Here is a 26,359-nt window from a genome sequence, read left to right on the forward strand (position 1 = left end):
CCGGCATCTGTCTGGCCGGAAGGGGCGGGCCACAAGCGCCCACACTTCCGGCATGCTGGGCGCACTTCCTTGCCGGTGGTTGTAAGGCGAGGCGCACGAGTGGACTGGGTGACGTCACGGAAGGCGGACGGACGACGCATGAGTCGGGCATGCGCAATGGACCGACTTCGCCGACCGATCGCCGGTAGGCCGTAAGGGGCTTTCTTATGGCGGCGTGATTTGCACCGTTGCGGTTGCGCGCCGGTAACTCGCCTCCTTCCTGGCAGCGCGCAGGAAACTGGAAGGAGTTCCTGAGCCCGCGAACCTGCAGCGGAAGTAGAAGAACGTATGTGTGTGTGAGAGACCTCTGCCGTTTAACATTATCACGATGCTATGCTCAGGAAAGGGAGGCTGTGGAGGCTGAAGTGGGCCCATCTTCTGAGGCTCCTGAATGTCCATCAGAAGGGGAAGGCGGGGCCCGCAGAAGTTAAAATCAACCCTCTCGCAGTTCTAACCGATTTCACTTATTTTATGCCTCAGGGTGAGTTGGTTGGTAGTCCACTTTCTAGTGTATAGTTTAATCAGATTGCTATTCTTACAGCTACTCCTGGCGGGAAGCGAAGGGGAAGTTGGCTGTGAAAAGAGTGCATTTGGAACTTAGAACTGTCTCTCAAAGGGCAACTTTAGGTGAAATGCTCTGAATATTGCCAAAGACTGTCCTGCCTCTTCTCTGCCCCAAATTCCTTACGGTTTGACTCAGAGAAAGCAAATTACAACAGGTAAAATTTAGGATGGAAGCCAGAGAGAGTATAAATCTCGCCATGAGTTCAGAAAGACTCATGAATTTGAGACTAATGGAGATTTAAGTCAACTGAAAAATCAGGTAGTGTTGGTGGCCCCATCTTGTCTGGGCTGGGTTAGCATTCCAGAGCAGAAGGAGGAGGGAAAATGACCTCTGGAAGATGCTGTAAGACTTAAGGGAAGGCTGTTGGCAGATTTCCTGGTATGTCATTGGTGTTAGTAATCCCCTGCTACTACTTTGTTTTTAGGCCCTTCTTCAAGTGTCTGGAGTCAGAGATGCGGCCCAGGGGAGGGAACTGTGGCTAGTGAAGGAGGCCATGCTTAATATTGCTTCCAGATCCCATGTCAACACCAAGTCCTCAGCTGCTGGTGGCAGCTGCTCAGCAGACCCTGGGCATGGGAAGGAGACGGGGCCTACCCCAAGCTGTCTGCCTTCACCTAGCTGGAGAGGTGCTGGCTGTGGCCCGGGGACTGAAGCCAGCTCTGCTGTATGATTGCAACTGTGCAGGGGTGTCAGAGATCCAGAACTATCTGGAGGCGCTGCAGGGCCTGGGCTTCCTGACCCAGGGACTTCACATCCTTGATATTGGAGAAAACAGCCTGATTGTCAGTCCTGAGCATGTATGTCAACATTTGGAGCAGGTGCTGCTTGGTCCCATAGCCTTTGTGGATGTTTCCAGCTCTCAGCCTCACCCTTCCATCTGCTCCCTGGATCAGCTTCAGGCCTTGAAGGCCCCCGTGGCTGAGATCATCACACATTTGCAGGGGCTGCAGAGGGACCAATCCCTGGCAGCCTCCTGCAGCAGGCTCTGCTGCTCAGATTGGAATCTCTGTACTGTGTTTGGGATCCTCCTGGGCTATCCTGTCCCCTATACCTTTCACTTGAACCAGAGAGAAGACAACTGCTTAGCCATGACTCCACTACGGGTGTTTACTGCCCGGATCTCATGGCTACTTGGTCAACCACCAGTCCTGCTCTATTCCTTTAGTGTCCCAGAGAGCTTGTTCCCAGCCCTGAGGGACATTCTAAACACTTGGGAGAAGGACCTTAGAACTCGCTGTAGGACTCAGAATGACTTTACTGACCTCAGAATCTCTTCCGAGATAGTCACACTGCCGGCTGTGGCCCTCTGACTGTAACTCTTTTCCTGTGTAGAAGGTACTCAGTAAATGATCACCTCTAGATCAGGGACGGCAAATAGGAATCATCTCAAGTGCCAATTCTGAGCATCTTGAGAACACTAGGGAAGAATGTTGCAGTCAGTTTGCTATTTCTGTGTTAGGAGTCCTCTAAGCTGACATGTCTATTCATTTTTCACTGGATAGGAGATGGAGGGAGACTGTGGAGAAGAAGGAGGGTGATGGAGGAGAAGCAGTATACCGTTCAATGGTAGTGTAAATACACCTGCCCTGTGCGGGTAGTGTCTGCCAGCACGTAGAAGGACTGGGCATTACTGCATGCTTATATACTTCCAGCTGAACTGGACTAGGGAGAGTAGACGAGGATGCTTAAGTGTCTCATATTTGTGATGTGATGTGTCATTCAGGAATAAAGAGAGTTCTGAGGAACAGAGACCGTAGGTGAAGTTTGTTTATTTTTACAGTATTAAAAAAATAATAACGAAGTCAGAAATCTCAGGAGAGTTGGAAAAACCCACACTTTAAAGTACCCAAATCTGAGTTTTTAATTGAGTCTCTTGCTTCTGATTTCCATCCAAGGCAGCTGTCACAGGTTATTCAGATCATCAGGCTGTCCTTATTGGCCAGGAACACTGCCAGTGCTGTAGCGACCAGGACCATCATCATTGGAAGCCATCGGCCACATTGGCTCTGTGAGGAGGGAGGGGGAGAAAAGAGAAAGAGGCCATGCGCTGGTCAGAAAAGATACAGGCAAAAATAATCTTCCTTTGTCCTGTTCTAGCCCAGTGAAAAACCTTGGGTTGGTGGAGGAGAAAAAGCCTTTTACATCACTGTCCCTCTTACTTTGTCACATTCCTTGGGATAAAACAGTGGTCACTGGCCCGTAAGCCAGGATTACTGGCCCAGGGAGCCACAGTCAGAGGGGCCAGATACTTAAATACTGATACAAATGATCAAAAGTGGAAAATAACTGAGCAAAATTGTATTACTCTCTGTTTATATTCCTCAGTATGTTTGCTCTCCTCTCTCTGTCCTTGCACTATGCTCATAATAGGCTACGAGAACACCATTTCATGCTTTAGCTAACAGTAAGTTTTTCCCTTCAGGCTCAAGAGTTCCATGAAAATTAGGCCTGGATGCGTGAGCCACTGTTTCTCTCCGTAGTTGCTATCCTGTCAATGTGGTAAAAACCAAGCTGCACAGGGCAGGCTGGTCAGATGTTGGCACGGCTGATCAATTTTACTGGCAAGGTTTGCTAAAGAAGGAATCATGCATCATGTTGGGCTGCATGGGAGGATAGACCCTCTTACTCTGGGAGGCGGCTGCTGGCTCTGGTTCAGCTCTTCTCGACAGTGCTGCAGCTTCCGCAGGCAGGAGAGATACTCGTCACTGAGGTTGTCTAATTCTGAATGCAGTTCTCTGCACTAGGGGAGAACACCACCAAGGTCATCACTACCAGCCGTGTTGGGTACAGAGCCCAGGTAGCAGAGAGGGCCCTGTGCAAGTTACCCTGTTACTCATGTGGAATTTTTACCCCCCTCCTCCCTTCCCAGCCTTTCTCAGAGCTTTGCCTTTTGTCTGTCTCACCTAGTTTATCCATAATCTGTTCATTTAAATGATTGATTATAATGCATATTATAGTATATATTATGCATGTAAGTGCTTTTGTGTGACAGTTGTATGTGCAAGTTCTTTGTAAATGGGGACACCTCAAAATGAAGTTCTTACAACACAGATGACCTGGAAGTGATCTTAATGCAAGTCTTTTTGCCAGGAGCTAGTTAGTTGCAGTAAATACTTCCAGAGATACGTATGTTTGTGAGTATGTAGATAAGAGGGGTTTTGTTATTTAAAAGACTGTATAAAGCTTTAAGATACTCAATATACAACAGATTTTGAAGCGTTAATGTATTTACTAATAGTGTTTGAGTTTAGGTTGACTCTAAAAGGTAACTAGTTAGTAAAACCTTGAATAAGCATTGGTATAAACAAGGAAGGCAAAAGATAAGCTACCCTGAAAGCAAAGCCATTTTGTAGAGGGCAGTGAATACCTGCAGGCATCCAGTCTCACTTTAAGCTATGAAATGCCTGCTGCTGGCTGCCTCCTGACACTTCCCCTATCTCTGTAGGATAAGCCCCTCACTATCTGAGGTCACCATCTCACCTCCTTTTCCTTGGCCAGGAGCTGCAAAGTTTTCTTTTGGAGCTGGTCTCTGATATCCCAGTCTTTCTCCTTCCCTGTACCCTCAGGCTCCACTTCGTTATGGGAGGGCTTTGGACTCCACACGGGCCAAGCCTGATCTAAAAAAAGCAGCCAGATTCTCCATGACAGTGAGACCCACACCTTTGAGGAAAGGGCCCCATCACTGAGAGGACCCCTGGGGGTGAGAGGAAGGGGCGGGAGGAAGGGCCTGTCCCCGGCCAGATTGCGAGGAATTCAATTCTCTGACTTTTGAAGAACTCCTATTGGGACCTGGCTCAGCCTGAGCAGAGAGCTGGAATTTGAGCCCCTTGAGGGCAAGGTTGGCATCTTACTTTTCTTTGTATCCCTAGTCCTGACTAGTGCCAGGTACTTTTAGAGACTACTTATTAATTTAATTTCTTTGGTTGCATTCACACCTTTTGTCTGCTCAGTTTGCTGGATGCTTCAGTATAACTCCTTTTTCCTTCTGTCCTCATCTCAAAATGATGAGAATGGCAGTCATATCCTAGAATCCATCTTCATGTAGTTAAAGATAGCTTTTCAGCCACCTGGCACTCTTAATCTTGGTGAAGAGAGCATTGGACTAGGAGTCAGAAATTCTGGATTGTTGTCATAGCTGTGTCCTTAATTTGTATGACCACAGACCTTCATTTACCTTCATTTTCTTATCCATACTACGTGGGCATAATACTTTCTGCCTTCTATTTTACCCAGGGACTATGATAAGAAAACAAAAGGCCATGAACAGTGGGTAAGTGAGGCGCTTTTGCCCCCTCCAGATACATATGAGTTCTTCTCCAGGGAGCTAAGGCAGCAGACTGAGGGCTGAGAGTGAGGTGACTTGCATGTGATACGGTTTATACTTGGGGAGCTGGGTGTGGTCTGGAAAGTCAAGTGTAAAAATTGACATAAAATCCTGAGTTCAAAATCAATTTATTGAAATGTTCAACACAGACATGTTTTCAGAGGGAGTAGAAATCCTTTTCACAGTTTATATACTTCTCAGGATAGGAGGCTAACTAGTTAAAATGTTCTCAGAACCAATGATGAGTCCTTAAGAAGTTCCTCCAGCTCCCTGACCTAACAGACTCCCAGAACTGGCTGGGCCTCCAAGAGGTCATGTAGCTCCATCCCCCCTGCCTCTAGGCAGGAAAAGAAAGAGCAATATCTTAGAATTTGTGGAAATAAATTTGCTGACCTTTCTTTGTTAAGAGTTTCTCCTGTTCTTGAAGCTGTACGGACTGACTCTGAAGTAGACCTGTTGGAAAACACAAGGAACTTGTCTGTGCTAGCATGTTTACGGCAAAGAGTGTCTTTCAGAGCTTTGCTTAGAACCTTAATTATTAATTATGTTCCCATCTGTAGTTGGTTGAATTGTGTCCCCACCAAATTCATATTTTGAAGTCCCAACTCCCAGGCCTTCAGAATGTGACCCTGTTTGGAGATAGGTTCTTTTTAGAGGTAATCAAGTTAAAATAGGACATTAGAGTGGGTCCCCCTCTAACATGACTGGCGTCCTTATAAGAAGGGGAAACATGGACACAGACATGCATAAATAGAAGACATGAGAAGAGACAGAGAAGACAGCCATCTTCACGTGAAGGAAAGCGGTCTAGAACAGATCCTTCCCCCAAAGTCCTCAGAAGGAATCAAGCCTGCCCAGCACCTGGATTTTGGACCTCTAGTCTCCAGAACTGTGAAAAAAATAAATATCTGTTCTTGAAGTCACCCAATTTGTGGTGATTTGTTATAAATACACCATCCTTATATGTCTTCCTACATGTCTTTACCTTTAAGTCTGCCTAAATGTTACCTTAGAAGAAAGGCTTTCCCAGATGACACTGTGTGAAATAGCAACTGTCTTCTCTTTAACTCGCTTTATTTTTTTTCTCTGTAGCAGTTATTAATGCTGGACACATAGTCATTTGTTCATAGAAACTCCATACTCCACTGGAGTGCTCACTAAGAATGTAAGCCTCGTCAGTGAAGACACCGCGCCAGTCTGTTCCTTACTGTCCCCTCAGTGTGTCTAGGGAGCCTGGCGCTTGGTAGGGGTTCAATAAATATGTACTGAGTAAATAAAGGTGTGATTTTGAAGTGACTTCTTGCCCATCCAGCTCCCACTGTGCAGGAGCCCGGCTTCTCCCTGGGGTTCTTTCTTTCTCCCTTTCCCTGGTGGTTGCCTTGCTCTTTTCATGTCCATCGCTGTTTGCAGGAAACTTCTCGGTCAGGGTGTCAGAGGTTAAGGTGATGGGCACCCAGCAGAGCTATTAATTGATTCGGATTCTCCAGCTTTTCAGAAATTGCTTGCTTTTCTTCTGAAATGGTCCTTTTCCTCTTTGGCCCCCATATGAAGTTTTGAGGTAGTTTTCAATTGGCCTGAGGCATATGTCATGTGAGCTTATTTTCTGAACCATTCCTAGTGACAGTGGTCTTTGTGACATATTCATGTACATAATAAGTTAGAATATATCAAGTAACCATCTTAGAAAACCCAGCACTCATTGGAATCTGCAGTTCTGGGGGAAATGCAGGTGGTGTCATTGGCATGGAGGAGAAAAGTGGAAACAGAAAAACAGGCTAATGTGGAACTTGTGAAGAGCTATGTGAATGACCTCATTGCACAAGAAGAGGGTCTGAAAATGTACAGGTAAAGGACATGCCAGGGACTTGGCCCCCAGCCCTCCTCTGGATGCCTTTTATGGGGCAGGAGCCCCAGGAACACCAAAAAACCATCCGTGTTACTTTCTGAATCTGGAAAGGGGACTTACCCTGCAACTGCTGTACTTCAGACACCAGGGCCAGTCTCTCCTCCTCTGACCTCTTTAGTTGATCTGAAAATGAAATAACGCAAACTGAAATAGAAGAACCTAAGACTTAATGAGCTCCACACCTGAGGATGGGAGTTAGTCATAGCTGCTGTCTTGCCCATGGCGTCTGATATGGGTCAAGTGGAAGTTGCTTTTTCTCCTGCTTGCCCCAGGTCTGAAGAGCTAAATTAGAACCCGGCGACCTCAGTTTTCATCTGCATCAACAGTGGGTTGAATTAAGGGTTGTATCTGCACATGATTTGGTCCTCTCTCAGCTGACAGGCTGTGGCTGGGAAACGTTTATCACGCTTTGTGTTTCAGCTGACCTTTCCCTTTCAAATTAGATACGTGGCCTTGACACACGCGACTGTGGTGGGAGGGGTGGGCTGGAAAAGAGCTGATGCTCCAAGATCCTCTAATGTGGCGAAATTAATTTTCAGTCTTGGATGATAAAAACAGCCCTGCCTTTTCCTCAACGTAAAATGAAATTGCAGAGTCAACCTAACAAACAAGTCAAAGACTGAATCCTCTCCACCCAGCTTCCTTTCTCTGGGCGCCCTCAGCCAGAGGCCCCCAAGGAGAAGGGTACCTTGTAGGTGCTGGGTATCTGTGCCACACAGGTCTCTGTCCCCCTGCAGACGTTCAATCTGCGCCTGCAGCTCCTGGTGCTCATTCTCCAAAAGTTGCAGGGCCTGGTTCATCTGTAAGTCTCTACTGTCTGCCCCCTGGAAGGAGAAGGGGGTGCCAGCACAAGCAGATCAGTGCTAGGGTGGAGGTAGGGGGGCAGATCCCAAAGAAGAGGACAATCGTAGAAAACTAGAATTTTAGAGTTAGAAGAAGTCTTAGGGAAGTGGAAAAATAAAAGTTAGAAAAAAAACAAAACTCTTCACTTCGCTTTATTCCTCACACTAATAACAAACAGTGCATTAGATTCTTGATATTCACAAGGGATTCATTTGGGTAAATGCCCAAATTAAGGAATACCAAACCATCACCAGACCATCACTTTTCTAGGTGCCTTCACTTTGTCTTTACTTCTAATTCAGCAGCTATTGATTTCTTTCTTCTTTTTTTTTTGGATAGAGTCATTTTTCACAAAAAATTAAGTTGAAAAGAAAAAGTCCTTTGTGAGAGTTGCCTTGTAGGTGATTCGGGGAAGAGAACAGTGATGGGTGAGATGTTGCAATGCAGTGGCCAGCACGGTTCCCACCTTTGATGATAAGACTCACCCTCTGTCTCTTATCAAATGGGCTCCTCAGACCCCTGCTGCAGTAAAATTGTAAAGAGCAACTTTTGAGATGGGTCCTCAAAATTCTAAACGATGTACGTAAAATCTATGAAAAACAATAGCTAATATTTACTGAGGGCTTATATATGCGAGACATTGTGCTACGTACATTCTTTGCACGGATAACCTCACTGAACTCTCATAACAATCGTATGACATAGGTACTGTTGTAATCCTCATTTTTTTGAGATGAGGAAACAGGCTTAGAAGGTTAGCTACCTCCTCTAAGGTAACACAGGTCAGAAATGATGGCACTCTTGAGAAAGCCAAGGGTCTACTATAATGGCTTAAAAAACGCATTGGCAGGATGTGTTAGTTGATACTCAACCTGTAAGCAAAGCAGTAACATTTTTTCTGTGCTAATAGTGGGCATTTCTGAACTGGATGCTTTGCTGGGATGGGATGCAGAGAGTGGGTTGGAATGTGACAGAAGGCTGATGAATATTCCAGGCCAACCTTTTGCATTTGGATGCTGTTACTCCAATGAACACTTAGGTTATTTGTGTGAGCAGTGCAGACATCCTTGCTAAAGTCAAAAGTAGATCTAGGGCCCCCAACCCAGCAGCAGCTTCTTCCAGCACTGTTGTCACCCCCTCCCTCCCCTAAACCCTGCCTTCCCTCTCGACTTCCCTCCCCCCAGAGCCTGGTACCTGCAGTTTAGACTGAAGCACGTGGAGCTGGCTCTCCAGCTCTCTGTGCTGGCTTCCCAGGGTCTGCCAGTCCTCCTTCAGAGCCTCGTACTGGCTCCTCCACTCTTCACACTTCTGCTCGGCCAGAGCCAGGGACCGCTGAGGGAGATCAGAGGACAGGGTGGTGCCTTGGGGAGTTCCAGGAAGCTGTGTAGCTGGTTCCCTTGCCACCCAGACCGCCCCCAGGGTTCCCAGCCCCAGGGATTGTGCAGCATCCCCACACCTGCGTGCTCTGCAGTTGCTGTTCGGCGCTCATTTTCTCCTCCAGCACCTTCTGCAGTGACTCCTTGGCCTTCTGCTCATAGCTGTTTTTCTGGTCTTCCATCTCTAATAGCACCTTTTTCATTCCCCCAGGGGAGTATTTCTGTAAATTTGATGCAATTCAACAAATACACACTGAGCTTGTGTGTGCCAAACCCTGAGCAGGGATATAGAAATGAAAAGATGTTGGTCCTTGCCCACAGGGCAGAGATGCCAGTAATCTGGTGGACCTTCTTCTAGGCTGGAGGTGGGTAGGGAGACCCCTCAGGTGATGTGAGAGACAAGTGAGGGTAATAAACTGCCCTGGGCATGCTGGGCATTGTCCTCTTGGCCTTCCACAGGCACTTGAAGTTCAACAAAAACCTGCCTGGGGAAGGAAGGAAGGAAGGAAGCGATGGGCTACGTTGTGTCTGCCCCCTCACCCACTCAGTGACCAGCATCACCACCCACCCAGTCTCACAAACCCTAAACCAGGGAATCATCTTTGGTTTCTCTTTCACTTTCTCCAAGGAATCAGTTGGTCATTGAGCTTTGTCAAGTCAGCCTGTATCCCTTATCCCTACTAAAACCTCCTTAGTCCAGGCTGTAAAAACACTATTGTATGGAAGTCTTGCCTCCCTTCAAACCATTTTCAGTCCTGCAACTAAAGGGTTCTTCCTTAAAATTCAAGTCTCATCATGTCACAACCTGTATAAGCCTCTCAGTGGTTCTCAGTGTCCAAAGGATCAGGTCCAGACTCCTTGGTGTGGCTCCTACTTACAAGCCCAGACTTTCATTCCATGCTGCCTCCACCCAAGCTGAACTGCTTGCAGATCCCCTAACACCGTGCTTTCCAGCCTCTGCCTTTGCCCATATAGCTGCTTCTGCCTAGAGCATCCTGGCCCACCCTTTTCACCTGGTCAACTTGTACTCATGCTCAAGATTCAGCCCAAGAATCATATAAATTCTGAGAAACTTGACTAACCACGCCTGTTCCCCAGATCTTTATGGCTGAGGTAGTTTTTCTTGGTGTTTACATAGTATCCCCTGTACACCTCTATCTTTCTAATCTATTGACTCATTTTTTTTTCCCCTTAAGGGATTGCAGATTCTTAGGAGGCAGAGAGCATTTTTTAAAAAATAAAATGATCTTTGTAGCCTCAGGGATCTGAACAATCCTCAGTAAGCTCAATTAATTTAAAAAAATTAATACATTTGCATTTTTTAGGATTTCTCCTGGCTTCAGGATCAAGAAAATGACACAAGAGCAGCTTTGCAAAGTCACTGAGGGTCTTGCCCTCCCCGTGCTTTTCATTTTTATGCCCTGTGATTTTGGGGAAGGCACGAAGTTTTTACTGTCAATTCTGGATTACCCAAGTGGGTAAAAGATAATCTAGATGATGCAAATTTAGGAGTAAGTATGAAATCATTTCGATTTAGCTTTGGAAGCATCTGAAAATTTGGATTTAAATGTTGAGTGGGTCTTATGTCCTTGGACTTGTCATTAGAAACGAGGTACAGGAGTTACGGGCTGAGGTCATGCATGGGTAAGTCCAAGTTACTGGACTTAACCGTGCTGGTCGCTGGCTAGCTTTATCCCCCGTTGAAGATGAGTAGCTGGCATTCTGGATTATATGTGTCTCTTATGAGCTTGGCATTATTTAGTTCATGAGAGCCTGACAAAGTAGGTCATACTGAAAAAATAAAAGTTGTGAATCAGCAAACCCGTAGACTATAAATTGTGTTCCCCTGCAAGATTCTGTGTGGCCACCTTATCTCCCTAACATTGAGTGGGAGCAGTATGGCTGGTCTACCTCATTCTCTTATTTGCCATCTCCCCCCTGTCAGATATCCATCACTTCTCAAGTATGAGAGCTGATTTCTTTCTATCTCTTATAATCCAGGATCAGGCCGATGAAAAGATTGCCGAAGCTGGATAACAATAACCCAGAAAGCCAGGAGTCACTGTCTTTTACTTTTTCCCAGGGATTGCTACTAGATAAAAGTTGCATGGAATGAAAACCATTTTGCAAGGCTTCATTATAACATCCAACTCAACTGTTCGAAAACTGGGACAAGTGAAGTTCCATTCAGGTGGGGCGAATCTTTACCAAGGGCCTCTCCCTACTTTTCCAGGTATTTTCAAGGTTCCCTGGAGCTGGCAGAGTGCTTGGTGCTGGGCTTCCTTCCCCAGGGTGCAAAGGGGAGAAGGCGAGGAGAATGGAGGTAGTGTTTTGAATTGGAGACCAAAGTGAAAATGGCAAAGCCAGAACTGGGTGAGTAGAAATGGGTGCATTAATCTCTAGTAGGTGACGTTTCTAGAGAGTAGGATTGAGGTTCAAGCATTCTCTCCTTTCATTCTGGATTCCTGGGCTAGAAGTATCCTCCAGAATGCTTACCTGGGTACAGGTGTACAGCTGGTTTTCTAAGGTTCTCAGTTTGCCCTTCAACTTGTCTTCATTCAGCTGACCCTGGAGCAAATGGATGAGTTAATGAGTTTGGGCCAAAACATAAGTTGCAAAGAGCTTTGTTCTGTATTCCCAGCCTACTGCCTGGAACATGGTCTGTGCTCAAACAGTGTTGTGGAACTGAGCTCTTCCAGGAGGTAGGGAGAGGGAAAGATGACAAAGGATATTTGGGAAAAGGGGTATTTTCCTGTTTCTCTGAAATAGGAGAGGGAAGAATCAGACTGGTCCCCGAAGTTCTCTGTGTACCTTGAGGTTTTCTGTCAGATGGCTCAGGGTGTCACAGCAGGAGTCCATTGTAAGGAAAGCTTCCAAGCTCTCCTTTTCTTCCCTCATTCCCTGTCCCCCCTGTCTGTTTAGGCACTTCTGTACGTGGACCTTTACCTCCAGAGGCCAGTAAGACTAAAGGGGTCTCCCCGCCCAGGGGGAACGTGCATTCCCTCCCTCACCTCCTGCTATGGGCTACGTTGTCCCCCCCCCCCAAATCCGTATGTTGATGTCCTAACCCCCAGTACCTCAGAATGGGACTGCATGTGGAGATAGGGTCTTTAAAGAGGTGATTAAGTTGAAATGAGGTCAGCAGGGTGGCCCCTAATCCAGTACGACTGGTGTCCTCATAAGAAGAGGAGATTTGGACATCAGAGCGTGCAGAGGGAAGACCACGCGAAGACACAGGGAGAACTTAGCTATTTGCAAGCCAAGGAGAGAGAAGAAACCAACCCTGTCGGCACCTTGATCTCATTCTTCTACCTTCCAGAACTGTGAGAAAATACATTTCTGTTGGTGGAGCCACCCAGTCTGCGGTACTTTGTCACAGCAGCCCTAGTGAGCTAACACAGTCCCCTCCCTGCCACACACACACACACGCGTGCACACACACGCACACACTAGACTCAAGATGAGAAATTCTTTAAGAAAGCAGGAAAGAGAGGAGAGACATTAAGGCGGGGTATGTGTGTGTGTGTGTGTTTGGTTGGTGGTGGAGGTGGTAAGAGGATTTCCCAGAAAGCCAGATTCTACTTATTCAAAAGCTGGGTTTGTCTGGTGGCATTTTGGACTTTCCACGAGGGATGCTAATTTCAAGAGTGAGGGTGGAGAAAGGCAGGCAGGAAGGACCTTATCTGTTTCTGTTTTTCAGTATTCTGCTGAGTAGCGAACGACTCCTTTGCTGTTTTGTTCTTTCCCCCGCCTGCAGATGTCTCCCTTTTTCCCAGGTTGGAGGTGGGTTCTCCCAGCCCTGAGTTTTATTATGAGGAGGTCGGGGAGAGGGGAGCGTGCCACTGAGAGCTACTTTCCCAGAGAAAAAGCCGTGGGTCTCTTTAGCAGTAACTGGTTTTCATATCCTTTCTCTGACTTTCCCAGCCAGACCCTGTGGGACACTTGTGAGGTCTAGAGATGACATTTCTCCTCCAGTCTGAGATGCCATGGCCCCTCTCAGTCAGGCAGCTTGGACGTTTCCACCCTTACAACGTTTCTGGTCTGTAACGGTCTTGGGGCAGAGGAGTCTCTGTTTTGAGGTCTCTCCCCCTCAGTGAGTTTCAGGGCACCAGGGGGAGGCAGGAAGTGGTATCTCACAGCTCCTGTTTTGATCTTGTTTGGCTGATTCGCCTAACCATGGGAGCCAGGGGGTGCCCCCACCCTCTCTGCTTCCTGTATTACTCAGCTGGGCCTTGCAAAAGCAAAAGGCTTTGCCAAAAATAATTTTTCAAAGTGCCTCCTGCTAATAATGTTTTTAATGTCTCGTGTGAGAGCCGAGAGTCAGGGATCTGGCATCTGTAATAACCACAGGGCTTTGGGACAGATAAAAGAGATGGACAAAGACTTCCACTGTTCTGGGCTTTGGAGTAACTGGGAAAAGTTACTCCCCTGAGTGGCCTGTTCATTGTTAATCCACAAGTCCTGAAATCAACTCCCTCTTCACCCCAGCTCCTGGTTCAGATCTTCTGACTCTGTGTTTTCCTTTGTCTAAACTCTCACCAGGCAGAATGTAATCAAACCCTAAGGTTAGACCTAAGTCGGATAAGGATAAACCTAAGTTGAGGGTTTATCTTGCTATAGTTTGGGAAGAAAACAGATGAGCCCAAGGCAATAGTCTTACATTTTCCCCAGTCTCCTACCCTTCCTGGGTAGCTCCCTTTTCCTTCTTTATTATGGTTTTAATCCGATATTTTGCCTCTTCCAGTTGTTTTTGTAATTTTAGCCGCACCCCAGATTACTTCTCCATTCATGTTGCAATAGAAGACAATCCAGGATAGCCCCTTCAGTGGGGAGGAAGGGCCCCCCAAGTCTGGGGCTTGAAAACATCTCTGGTCCACAGCTCTGCCTTCCAGACTCCCCAAGGCAGGCAGGAGAGTTGCAGCCAAGTTGTTGCAAATGGGGCATGTAGTTTCCTGGTCTGAGCCCCAGATTTCCCCGCATGGAGCTCCATGGTACAGTACGGGGAAAGAACCACTTCTTACAGGCTTATTGTGGACTCATTTTGGCGTTGGCATCCCAGGAACCCAGGGCTCAGAGAGCACAGTACCCCCGGTTGTGGAAGGGAGTGAGGTGGGGGCCACACACACCTGGTGCCGGTCTGAGAGCTTCAGCTTCTGCTTGGCTTTTCCCTGCCTCTGCTCAGTCCTCCAGGAACACCACCACCTCACCGCAGAAGCACCAGCCCTCAGTCCACCTCTCTGCTCTCCCAGAGGTCGCTCAGGGCCCGCAGCCAATCCCTCGCCGCGCTGTCATCTCAAGATCTCATTTCCACTTTGCAGAACTTAAAACCAAACCCAAGCATGCCCTGCTCTGGGTTTTGTCTTGCCGGGTACTGAGGGCTTGCTTTCTCTTCTGCCTGAACCGTTTCCGCTCTGAAGCTCAGACCCAGCTCAGGCACCTGTGCAGTGCCCCCCAGGGCCTGTCACATCCAGAAGGCCCAAGGTCGGGTTGGAGGTGGGGGCGGTAACAGGAGCGGATCCTTGGTGTCCTAACAGAGTTTGCAGTGAGCTTCTCTGCATGAGAAGTTGAAGATTCAAATCACGGAGACCAAGTGGAAGAAATACAGGCCTGCCCTTGACTGAATGTCAGAGTCCCTGTTTGTGCTGCAGTTTGGGACTGTCCTTTCCTTGAAGTTGAGGCTTCCGTGGGATGGGTAGGGGGTTGAATTGTCTTGTTTTGGGAGAAGCAAGAGCTCTTAAATGAAAAATCTGAGACTGTTTTTCTTAAAAACAGGAAACTGGGGTTGGCGGGAGGAGGAAGATAAGAAGGGTGCGTGTTGGGAGGGGAGGGAGGGGGAAAACCGCAGCCAGAGGAGCCCCTGCTCCCCTGCTGGAGGTGGGGTGAGACCGCCCTCCCCATTCCCTCCACCTTCTGGAAATTCAAGCTCTGACCGTCTTCCCTGAGATGTCGCATGAGCTCTCACCACCCCTACTCCCACTCCTGCTCAGAGCCGTGGTCCTTGTGGTTGTCAGGGAACCTTTTACAGTGCAGATCTGATCAGTTGCTTTCAGCTTGGCTCCACAGCTGTATCAGTCCTTGTGCTGCCAGAGCGAGCACGACTGCACAGCTCCTGGACCAGCTCCTTCTGAGGATGGGCCAGACCCCTCTAAGTGCAGGGCTTCACCCCTGAGTAAAGTGTGTTCCCATGGTGACCCTGCTCATTGCCTGCAGCAGTTGTTCTCCAACTAGGGTGGCGTGCATTCTCATGGATCCATGCTGTATATGTTTTTCTTTGAAAGGGAATCTGTTAAGTATTTAAGTTTGAGATGCCCTATCCCACAGAAAACGTTCAAGCGCCGTAATTCTAGAGACCTGTCTGGGACCGTTTTGGGCTTTTATCTTTGGAGCTACTCTGACACGACCCCTTTGTTTCAGTCACAACCTGTTACATCCTGTGCTTTGTTACCCCTAGGCCTATAATCATTCTGCCTCCTTGACCTTAAGCACCCTTTTCCTTTCTGCTTTTTCTTCCCCTTCCTCATTCCTGCTTCTGTACTGATAAACTCCTGCTCATCCTTCCCGACCCAGCTAAAGTCAGCCCTTCCCTTTGGAGCCGACACTGTTCCAACTCGGGCAGAAGAACTGCTCCCTTGCCTTTCTGCTGTATCACTCTGTGGAGAGTGCTGTGACCACGTGAGCACACCGCATCAGAGTTCTACCTGTCTCTCTCTCCCTGGCTGATGTGGGAGCCCCTCAGGAGTAAGGACCCTCTTTCTTTCTGTCCCTGTAGCGTGTGGCCCAGCACATAGCTGGAACTTACCAGATGTCTATCGAAAAAACGAGTGAGCCGATCTCAGTCTAGTTCAGGACCGGAAACCACCTGGCACACGCAGCTGTCTGTCTCGGGCTCCCACTCAGCTATGAAAACGACTTCCTTAACCAGCCAGTGCCCTGAACATAGACACCTAAATCCAGGTACAGTGACTGGCGTGAGGAGGGAGGGCTGAGCCTAGGAAGTCTTTTTTGCACCACTGCAAACTTCTGTTTCGTTCCACGCCCTCCAGTTCCACCTCTCTGTCTAAGCACAGCTGTCCCCGTGGTAAGGTCAGACGTTCTTGGAGGCCGGTGAGGCTGCGTGTTCTCTCTGTGCACTTCGGGCTTTATATTTGTATAGCTCCCTGAACATGAGAGTCTAGGGGCTTTCAAGGTGGGGTCCAAGGACCCCTAGGAATCCCTGAGGCCCTTTCTAAGGGTCTACAAGGTCTTCCCTTTTCCAACTACATGTCTGTATGAGGCCGTCTTTTCCTCATATTTTTCAACCAAAATAATGTATTGATGGCAGACTGAATATAGATGCAAATAGGAGAATCTAGGTGTCTTCTGTTCAGACATGAAAAAGATGTGCAGAAACATAAAACAATGCTACTCCTCTCACTATTTAAAAAAATACTTGTTTTTCATAAAAATATATAATTTAGGTTCACATGTAATGGATTTATTATTTTTAAGATTCTTTTTTTCATTTCTAAATGGTAAGTACATTTGGGCTTTAATATTTTTTTTAAGAGTCTAAAGGGGTCCTGAGATTAAAACCTGGTGACTCATTGCATTAGACTATGTCATGCTCTGGTTCTTTGCCTGTGCTGTATCCCCTGCCCAGAATATAGTTCCTGTTTCCACATTTGCCTGGAAAATACTTATATAACCACAGATGTTTCCCTGGTTCTCCCCGTCTCTGGAGTCATTCGTTCCTCCTTGGATTCCACTATATCCTGAAACATTTCTTTTGCTTCTCACATCTCTGTATTGTTTAGGCGTCTGTCTCCTTGACAAAACCACAAGCTCTCCGAAAGCAGAAATCTGTCTAATTAATCTCATTATTTCCAGTGCTCAGTGCAGAGAACATGATCTATGCATATTTGCTGAATGAATGGACTGAAATCAGGAGGTCTGAATTTTAGTGCCAGTCCGGCCTCTAACTAGCAGTGTGACTTTGGACACATCCCCTGACCTCTCCCACACTCAGTATCCTCATCGGCAAAGTGAGGAAACTAGACTAAGTGATCTCTAAGGCCCCTTCCTGCTTCGACGTCCATGTCTGGGCTGAGTAGTTGGTGCATGACGGTTTGGAGTTAATGTCGGTGTGAATTCCATTCAAAAATAGTTGACATTTACCACAGTCAATAATATTAACCATACTGGGGTCTTCCTGTTTTTCTTCCAACAAATTAAAAAATGAAAATTCTTGCCCCTTTTGGTTCTGGGTCTTCCCTGGGTGTTAGCAGCAGGGCCCTTGGTTGATGACCCTGGATTTAACCAAGCTCTCCCATGTATTTACTGTAACACGTCTGACCTCTAGGTCTGTACACCATGCCCCAGCTCCGGCCTCCTCAGTGGTGAGGAGGCCCTTCTCTTGCTGGGATGGTATAGAAAGAAGACTAAGATGGGCACACATAGAAAACCCACGAGCTTTGTTCAAAGAAAGATTTCATTCCCTTACCTTCCAGGAGCTGTCAGAAGCCCGAATCAGGGTGGTCAGTAGGTCCTGGAGAATCACCATTTTTTGTTTCAGAACCAGCTCCCTTTGTAGGGCCTCCTGGGGGCCAAAATTCAAGAGGATAAGGTTAACCAGGAGGAGAAGGGAGCAAATGGATGGAGAAGCTGAGGGGAGAGATCACATGTCACTTACTTTGAGGTACTCAGAAAGCTGGATGATTTCCTAGAGAGAAAGAAAAAGGGTATTCTGAAGTCCTAGAATGTGGACCCAGAGCTAAGATTGGCTTGTGTCGAGTAAACTTTCTTCCTAGGCTCAGAGTCCCTCCAGGCCCCCACATCTGTGTTCATCCAGCTAGAGGACTCCCCTCCATCCCAGCTGAGTTTACCATGGAATTCCAGAATGTCAGAGCCTGGAGGAACTTAGATGCCATCTGATTCAACACCTTCACTGGGAGGATTTCCTTACCTTATCTAGAACTGCAACTCCAAAACTGGAAGAGAAGAAATAAAAACAAAAATGACAGTAGATCAAAGAAACACGCATGTTGGGGGGCAGTAGGTTGCTTCCTTCTGTGATCTCTTCTGAAGAGCCGGGAGGGTGGCAAAGGTCTTCCTCTTTCTTACTTAGGGTGGGATGGAAGTTCACTGTGTTCCCCTCCACATTCTGGGTGAGAGTATTCAAGTAAAAGCTTAGGAGAGAGGAGTGGGTGAGATGAGAGGGAGTTGGGGTCAGGAACATGAAAGGCACTCACTTGGTTTGCTGACTGGCATCGTTCTTAATTGTTGGCTGTGTTTCTTCTCCCTTTGTCTGAGTGCCTGGGAGATAGGGGATAAAGTGATTCAGAACCTGTGGGAGAGGCAGTGAGTGAAGTGGTGGGACTTCCCAGTGAGCCGGGACTGCCCTGGCAGGTTCTCTGCAGGCCCCAGTGAGTGAGGGAGACTCTGCTCTTACCGCGGTGGTGTCTGGGTGGCTTCTTGATGGGAGAGTCCTGTGGTGGAAGGCTCCCAGCCTGGAGAGGGGGGTGGTCAGCTAGAGCCCTCCAGGTGCCTGAGAGAGGATGGTGCTGGGCTGGAAAGACCTGGCAGCTGGTCCCTGACACCTGGAAGGCAAGTCAGGGATGCTAAAAGCCTAGATAGAGACTCTTAGAACAGGATTCTCTAGCTGACTGCAGAAAGATGAACCAGTGATCAAGTTTCAGGTCCAGAAAACCAAAATAACCCATTCAAGCCTTCCAGGCTATAAAGTTATCCCTGCTCCTGCCCTCCCTTGTCCTGGCCGGTGGGAATGTCCTCCTCTGGCCAAGCAACTGGGGACCTGGGCTTGTCTCCAATTCCTCTCTCTAGAACCACTGATCTACCTTGTTTGGTCCTAGCCACTTACACAGCCAGCATGGTGACATGGAAAGAGAACTGGTCTGAGGTGGGAGTGAGTGGATCTAGGATCAGGTCCTGCCTTTTCTTGGCCTCAGTCTCCCGTGTGTGTAATGAGGACTTTGGAGGAGGTGATCTCCAAGGTCCCTTCCGTACTCTACAGACAGCTTCCTTCCTCTTAGTAGTAGCTGGAACCTTGCTGAGGTTTTGTGTGAAGAGAAGGTGGAGCAGGCAGCTGCAGGGAGGGTGCAGTGGTACTTGTTGCAATTTTGTCTGCGATTTTTATATTTTCTTCTTACAAACTAAACAGTTCTATGTTTGTAACGTAACACCAAAAAGCTAAGAAATGCCTGTGGCATCTAATCACACAGACTAACTCATCTCAGTCAACCTCACATAACTGATAGGACCAGGAGGAGTTCTGTAGGTACTTGTATTTTCTGTTCCTTTTCTCCTTAACATTGTTATTATTATTATTTTTCAACAAAAGCATTCAGAAACCTTCTTGCCTTAGAAAGTACACAGTTGGTTTTATTTTACAACTGGCCTCCAGGATCATTTTTCTGGACAGCGCCTCCTATTGTGGCTAACCGAGGCACCGGTTTGAAAGGCCTGCCGGAGCACCTGCTCTGGGTGCAGCACAATCTCAGGCACTTCCGGGGAGTCCAGAGGCCCCATCCCTGCTGTCACCATGCCCACAGCATGGGTGGGAGGACACACAGATGGTTTGCTGGCTGGGGTCATTTCAACATACCCTGATTTTTGCCAACACTGCTCCTTCCCAGGCCAAACTAATGGGCCCTCTGAGAGCTACACAATATTAGAGGATTTATAACCTTGTAAGGACCACAGAGAGCAGAGGTGGCCTGGAGAAGCTAGGAAAGCTAGGGCTTCCTGGATCAGATGAGGCCTTAGGTGAGTGAAGCTAGTCAAACTGGAATGGCCCAAGAGAAAGAGAGCAGGTGGATGGTGCAGCAGCCCTACAGAGAACAGAGAAGAGAAATGTGTGTGTGTGTGTGTTTCAGGGAGGGGCATCAAGAAGATACCTGGCCCATAACAAGCATTCAGTGAATGGGTTTGTTTTTTGGGGGGCGGGGGGAGAGGGGAATAGGTAATTAGATTTATTCACTTATATTTTTTAATGGAGGCACTGGGAATTGAACCCAGGACCCCCTGCATGCTAGGCATGGACTCTACCAATGAGCTATACTCTCCCTCCCAGTGAATGTTTTTTGAGTGATGGATGAATGAATGCTGCAGAAGACATATTCAGATAGGCTAAATTTGAACTAATATTAAGAATTTGTTATGGAGTTGTTTTCAAATTATTTTTTCTGTCCTAAAAGGCAAGTGCAAAACCAAAATATAGCTAAAGAAAAAATCCCCCAAAACACAGCAACAAAAATATCTGAATGAATAAATGGCTAAGGTCGTATTTATTATATGGCAGAGGAAGAAGGGACTTCATTTAAATCACTTTTTAGTGACCTTGACCCCACCCACCTGTCTTGGTACCCACTACCCCATCCCCTCCAGACCAGTGTGTCCCTCGACATGGCCCACCTGCTGTCTAGGGGAAGAGATCCTGTTGGCCCAAGACAAGGACTCCTTGAGGTCAGTTGCCTGGCCCCCTCTTCTGGAGGGACCTTGCTTCCTGGCCCCAGGGCTCTGTGCCTTGCCTTTCTCCTCCACTTCCAGGTTCCTCCGTCTGGAAAACTGCTGTTGTCGAGCTCTCTTGAGCTGTTCCCTCTGCTGGGTCCTCTGCGCCTTCCCCACCTGGCGGCAAGTGGTCACGTTGGGGCGGCAGCGGCGGCTCTCACGGGTCTCCTGCCGGCGCTCGCATTTGGCCTCGTAGCTCTCAGCCCACCGGGCCAAGCCAGGGGCAGGCCTGAGGTCTGGGCTGGTCATGATGAGCTCCTGGGCACCTGTTGTGCTTGGCTTCCAGTTCCTGGAATAGCTGCCTGGGTCTGCCAAGTGCCAAGAGGGAGGCGGAGGGGAGGGGTCAGGAGATGGGCAGAAAAATGACTATCTCCCTGGACGAGGGGGCAGAGATAGCACCATGTCCCATACATGTAGTTGAAAACTGAGGAGAGGATCATGTCACATTGGGACTCAGGACTCCTGGGTCCAGTTCTTTAGACTAGTTTCTGCTATTCTCTGGCCGACGTCTCCCCTTTTGCAAAGTGGCAGGATCCCTCCAGCTCCCACTTCTTCCTTGAGCAAACATCTTACCCTGCGTCTAAGTCAGGGGAACGTGAGAAATAACTGATAAAAATCACTAAAATCACATAGCCTTTTGGATGGCGGATGGAGATGAGTTCCTTTTCCAGGGACTTTAAAGAACCAGTTACATTGGCTCCCTGTTTCCCAATCTAAAAGGAAAGTCAGCATCTTCACTGCTCTCTTGGCCTAGTTGTTACTAAAATAGGTGAACAGCTTTTCTCAAGGCCTGGGTGGGTAGCCATACCCCGTAAGTCATGGCCAGTCCTGTACCTGGTACCCACTGCCCTCTGCTGAGCCGTTAGCCACTAGCTTGTGAGCCTGGTCCTGGGCGTGGTTGAGGAGGGAAACCTCATACTAATTCCTCCAGTCGTGAAGTGCTGCACTGATCCACTGGCACTCCACTCCTGACCCAGGACCAGGTTCTGACTCTCAGGTGCAGATCAACTCAAATCAGTATTGGCTGAGCACCTACCACTTGCCCATCACTGACCAAAACCCATTTCAGAGCTCTCAGCTCGATGTCTCTCCAAGCAGAGGGTTCCATTTTTGTAGAATCACCTCCCTGTAAGGGCTAAGTATGGTGCCAAGTCTACTTCCTTAGCCCAGACCCAGATTGTGCCATGGAAGCCAGCAACCACATGGATGATGCCTAAATAAGGCTACTACACAAAAACGAAACAAAAGCAAACAAACAAAAACAGTAACCAGAAGTCCCCAGGGAACCAGGCGTGGTGTAGAGGCCACACTTGCTACCCTACCCCTTTGCATGGCCTCACCTGCTCGTCCCACATCCCCCAGCCCTCATCTCTTCTTCCTTCTCTGTGCCCCTCTCTCTTTCCTGCTCTCCCTCACCTACCTTCTGCAAATTTGTTTATTCTCCTAGAACCCTCTGGCAGCTGGGCTGGGTTAGGGCTGGGCTTGGCTGAGCTGGATTCTGAGCACTGGAAACTCTGGTCCCTCCTCATTGGTCCCTGGAGTCAGTCCAGAGACTGATGAAGGAAGAGGGACTCCCCCTTACAGCTGTCACCTCTCCTTGCCCGACAACCTCTCTATCCCTGGGAACCTAGCTCCTGAGTAGGTCAGAGAAGGGCATCTCGGCTTCATCAACCAGCAGGCATTTGCCAGCTCTGGCCCCTTGGGTTTATTTATAGGTCAAACAGACTCAACAGGTAGCAGCCTCTGTGCCCCTTCATTGGAACTTCCCCGCTTGTCCTAGTTCAGTCTGGAATTCTCTGCAGGATTCTTGCTCTCTCTCTGATCCTACCACTCCTTCCTGGGGTCATGGGTGGGGCAATCTCACACCCTGAGGTCAGGCCCTGTTCCCCTCTCCAGTGCCTGACTCTCGAGGAGTGGAGGGGCATCCTCTGGTCTCAGACAGGCAGAGCCGACCCCAAGCAGAACTGTGAGGTTGTCAGCGCTTGTCTGCTTGTCTCATCCATGGGTGCCTCTCGACCCTTTCCTTAGGCTCTTCTCACTCCTACTCTGTAGGGTCCCTTGACTTCCCACCTGCTCTTTTTTCGTTTAAAAACTTAGGAAAGGATCTGAGAGGCCCATTCATATCAAGTTATGAAAGACTGGATGTGCAGGTAGACCCCACGTTCAGAAGCTACACTTGTGGCACCCCAAGTCCTAGCCCCTGGCAACTCTGCAGTCGGTGGGGGAGGCAGGGAGCCCTGACCTGCACTCAGGCTGTGTGGACTCATGTCCTGGCTCTGTCACCTACTGCCCATGTGCTTTTGAACAAGCTGTTAAATGTCTCTACATCTCTGTCTCCTCACTTATATAGTGGGAACCTACTTCATAAGTTTATAAGGAGTAGAGGGAAAACCCATGTGAAACATTTGGGACATAGCACACAATAAATGTTAGCTTTTTATAATACTGTGATTATTATTACCCCGTCCTACTGATCTCTGACGACAAAGGCCCCGAGCTAACCTAGCACTCCAAGACCATGAGACCACAAATGCCTTATCCTCCAATCCCCCGCCCCCTTTGTCGTTGACAAGGTACTGTTTACCGCATGGAGGGGATGCTGGCCCTGGGCTGAAATCATAGTTACTGCTGCTCGGGGCCCTCTGACTTCTGGGTGTGGGCTACAGGTAGAAAGGACGACTCTGAGGTCTGGATACAAGCACCACCTCAGTTAGGCCTGGCAGAAAGGTGAAGACGAGGGTGATGAAGAATTGTTGTCTCACCTGCTTGTATCCCGCCTTTAAAATACGGGGCGCTAGCTCCCCTCCCTATTTGGTTCCAGGTAATCTGCAGGCTTTGTAGAGGAGGCAGATCCTTTGACTGGGGAGAATCCTCCTGCCTCTTGCTGTGAAGAGGAGAGAGCTGTGGGGCAGAGATAAGTGTGTGGGTTCTGTCTACACCAGTCCACTGAAACATGTGGCTGCCCTGCCCTGCTTCCTGGCAGGCAGACGTTGGGACTCGTTACGGAGAAGGGAGCATGCCCAGACTCCCAGGAGAGAGCACCTACCCCAGTAGGATTTGGTGTGGGTACAATCATACCCAGCCTTCCAGGAAGTCTTGACTATTCTGATTTGCTTAAACACAAGAAGCCATGTGAGATGGCTGACTGGCAGAGATGGGCTCTAGAAGAAAAAGGAACTGGTCCCTGTGTGGTTCAAAGAAAGGTCACTGGGCCACTGCCCAGGCAGCCCTTGGCAGCACGATGGGGCCCGGCTGGACCTCTGGGAGGAGGCAGCACTGGCCAGGTGAGGCTATCCTCACTGCCATAGGGAGAGATCAGGGCGCTCACACTGATGGTGCTTGGTTGCTGCCTTTCCAGGTCTCTGCTCCTACTTCCACTGTGTGTGCGATGAGTGACCTCCTGCATGAATGAATGGTCTGTCCTTCCTCATCCAGAGCTCTCTGCATGAGTGGAAGAGAGAAGGGCCTGCACCCAAGCTGCTGGAAAGGGGCTTTGTGCTCTGGGGTCCCTGCTGTTAAGGGAGCTGTGAAATGTACACCCCATCACTGGGGAGCCTGCAGCCTTAGTCGCTCAACTTACTGCAAATCTAATCTATTGGATGGAGCAGAGAGGGATGGGAGCCGTGCCTCTGGAGACCAACATAGGACACTTGCCCGGTTACCCAACCCCCAACACTTTTAAAGGACACCATCTGCTCCAGTGTGTCCCCCTTCAGCCCAGGGAATCTGGCCCGACAGCGTGTCTTCTGCCCCACCCCAGGGTCGGAGGGCCCCAACCTGGACACAGCAGCCTCCTCCTCCTCAGTTACCTGGGGTCCCAGGCTCCAACCCAAGCAGCTCAAGAAAGCATCCCACCGCCTGGGCAGATCTCCGCTCTGGTCTCGGAAGGGGCCAGCTCTCAGTCCGTGGCACTGGGCCCCCTTTGCATTTCCCTTCTCGGTCCTGTCTTTCTTTTTGCACAGCAGCCTTGCTGAAACAGGAAACAGACAAAGCCACAGTACGTGCTCACCCCAGTTCCTCTCTCTTGCTCTCTGGCATGATCGGAGGGGCCCCTGAACCCTTGAGGCCTCCAGGGCTGCGCTCAGGAGCTCCTCCCACCAGCGGGCACCCCAGACACCCTTTCTCTCGCTATTTGATTGGTCTGAGCTCTCGGACAGTTTCAAGTCAAAATCCCTTTCCAGGATTAGACGAGGATAGGTCTCTGGGTCAGATTCAAGTCTTGCAATTCTACGAGGGGAAAAAAGTGCCTTTTTGATGTAGAAGAGATGTTCCCAGTGTAGGTTGTCATGTGTATCGGGGAGCTCTCTGTGTAAGGATTTTCTCTTTCCTTTAGTCGCCTCTTTCCAGCCCTGGTGGTGCAAAGAGTTTCTGCTCGTCTAAAGTGCTGGTGTCTCTTTCAGAATTCTGGAATGAGGCCAGCTCTGCATTTGCTTCTTTCTGAAGCAATGGGGTCGGGGGTAGGGGGACATGAAAAGATGGTGGTTGGGTGGCTGGGGGACAAAGCTATAGCAGGCGGAGCCTTATGAAACTACGTCCTAGTCAACTGAACTAGGAAATCTGGGGAAAAACTAAAAGGAACTTATCTGTGTGCATTGAAAAGAAACTATTACAAATGCTCTAGTCAGGGAATTCCCAAGAAGTTCAGGAGAAGAGGGTGCAGAGGGAACCGGATTGGGACATGTTAACTGAGTAGCTTTGTAGCGTTGTATGATTAATCTTGTCTGAATGGGTGACTTAACATGGCTCCCGTGAAGTCTAAGACTTCACAAGTGAGGCGCGTAATGGGACTTTTAAGTAGCTGTGATAAGATGACAATTATTGCGTGTCAGGATTATGTCACAACCTTCTCTGTTGCCTACTACTTCCTCCATTCTCTGAGGAGAAAATGAGCAAGGAGTAGGCAGGGAAAAGAGGGCAGAGGGTGGATTCTCAAGCACTGGAACTGAGGACAAATGACATTCCCTCAGAATGAGAGACAGTAGCCCAAGGTCCTGTGTCTGAAGCTTGACACATGGAGATGGGAAGGAGTGGAGGACAGAGGGGTTGGGGAGCCCAAGATGGCAGAAGGGGAGAACGTTATCGGCACAGAAGTGTGAGAGGGTTCTGGGGGTTTAGGGCACTAGAGCGTAAGAGAGGACAGGCGATGCTAATAGGGGTTTCTCTGGACCAACTATTTGGGTTCCACTAAAAATCAGAAAGAAATGTGTATGAAGTTTAAAAATCCCTTTTAGGGCTGTGCACTCAGTGGGGGTACCACACCTACTTTAACTGGCGTTTGGAGAGGTTAACAGTGTGAGCTCAAGGTCACACGGGTTTGTTTGACATCAGAGCCTGAGTTCTTAATGCTGTATTCTGAGAACAGTACAATTGATGAGTTCGTCCTACCTGTCTGTCTGTATGGAGAGAAGGAGACAGAACCACACACACACTCATGCAAAAGAGAGACAGAGAAAACTCAGGAATGTACCTTATTTTCAAACACCCATGAAGCATCAAAAAATGACATGTTGATCATAAAGCAAACTTCATTTTAAAAAAAGCAAACATTAAAAAGTGTTTTGATCTCTTACAGCCGGACTTTCTGACCATAGTACAGTAAGATTAGAAATACATAGCAAAAGTTGGGAGAAATAAACACTTTAACCTCTTGGAAAAAATTTTTCCTGGTTTACTCTTGAAAATATAGAGGAGACCAAATATGCAATTAAGAACGCCCTGAAAACAATGCTAATGAGAATACTAAGAACAACATCTATAAGGTATGGCCTCGGCATAGTCTTAAATATTTATATATTCATAGT

General features: G+C 48.3%; 3 protein-coding genes across 9 annotated transcripts in view; 2 read left to right on the forward strand and 1 right to left on the reverse strand.

The window, feature by feature from the left end:
* The first annotated feature begins 79 nt into the window (after positions 1–79).
* LAMB3 (laminin subunit beta 3) overlaps positions 80–26,359 on the forward strand; it is a 143,748-nt gene continuing 117,468 nt past the window's right edge. The window contains exons 1-2 of one of the 6 annotated variants that reach the window (XM_074351893.1): positions 80–184; positions 11,287–11,426. In XM_074351893.1, coding sequence (XP_074207994.1) covers positions 11,408–11,426 — 19 coding nt within the window. In that variant the 5' untranslated portion in view covers positions 80–184; positions 11,287–11,407. Of the gene's footprint in view, positions 326–11,286; positions 11,427–15,822; positions 16,008–26,359 lie in introns of those variants that run through there. The other 5 variants (XM_074351892.1, XM_074351894.1, XM_074351898.1 and 2 more) reach the window with 5 other exon arrangements.
* Positions 323–6,206, forward strand: C23H1orf74 (chromosome 23 C1orf74 homolog). The gene is made up of 2 exons (XM_010949453.3): positions 323–520; positions 1,029–6,206. Exon 2 carries the CDS (start codon positions 1,123–1,125, stop codon positions 1,912–1,914), a length of 792 nt encoding a protein of 263 aa, XP_010947755.2. The 5' UTR covers positions 323–520; positions 1,029–1,122; the 3' UTR covers positions 1,915–6,206.
* TRAF3IP3 (TRAF3 interacting protein 3) lies at positions 2,354–24,881 on the reverse strand. 2 transcript variants are annotated; one of them, XM_074351899.1, is made up of 17 exons: positions 24,368–24,881; positions 23,321–23,459; positions 20,463–20,866; positions 18,481–18,628; positions 18,281–18,344; positions 17,995–18,019; positions 17,722–17,751; positions 17,533–17,628; positions 11,550–11,621; positions 9,134–9,274; positions 8,872–9,009; positions 7,523–7,658; positions 6,895–6,957; positions 5,322–5,381; positions 4,085–4,221; positions 3,231–3,344; positions 2,354–2,610 (listed from the first exon to the last, which is right to left on the reverse strand). In XM_074351899.1, exons 3-17 carry the CDS (start codon positions 20,805–20,807, stop codon positions 2,518–2,520), a joined length of 1,662 nt encoding a protein of 553 aa, XP_074208000.1. In that variant the 5' UTR covers positions 20,808–20,866; positions 23,321–23,459; positions 24,368–24,881; the 3' UTR covers positions 2,354–2,517. The 2 variants fall into 2 exon arrangements, with proteins under 2 accessions (XP_074208000.1, XP_010947757.2); XM_010949455.3 differs by lacking the exon at positions 23,321–23,459 and having other exon boundaries at positions 24,368–24,500.

Source organism: Camelus bactrianus, chromosome 23 (genome assembly GCF_048773025.1).
Source record: "Camelus bactrianus isolate YW-2024 breed Bactrian camel chromosome 23, ASM4877302v1, whole genome shotgun sequence".
In the NCBI taxonomy this organism is placed as follows: domain Eukaryota; kingdom Metazoa; phylum Chordata; class Mammalia; order Artiodactyla; family Camelidae; genus Camelus; species Camelus bactrianus.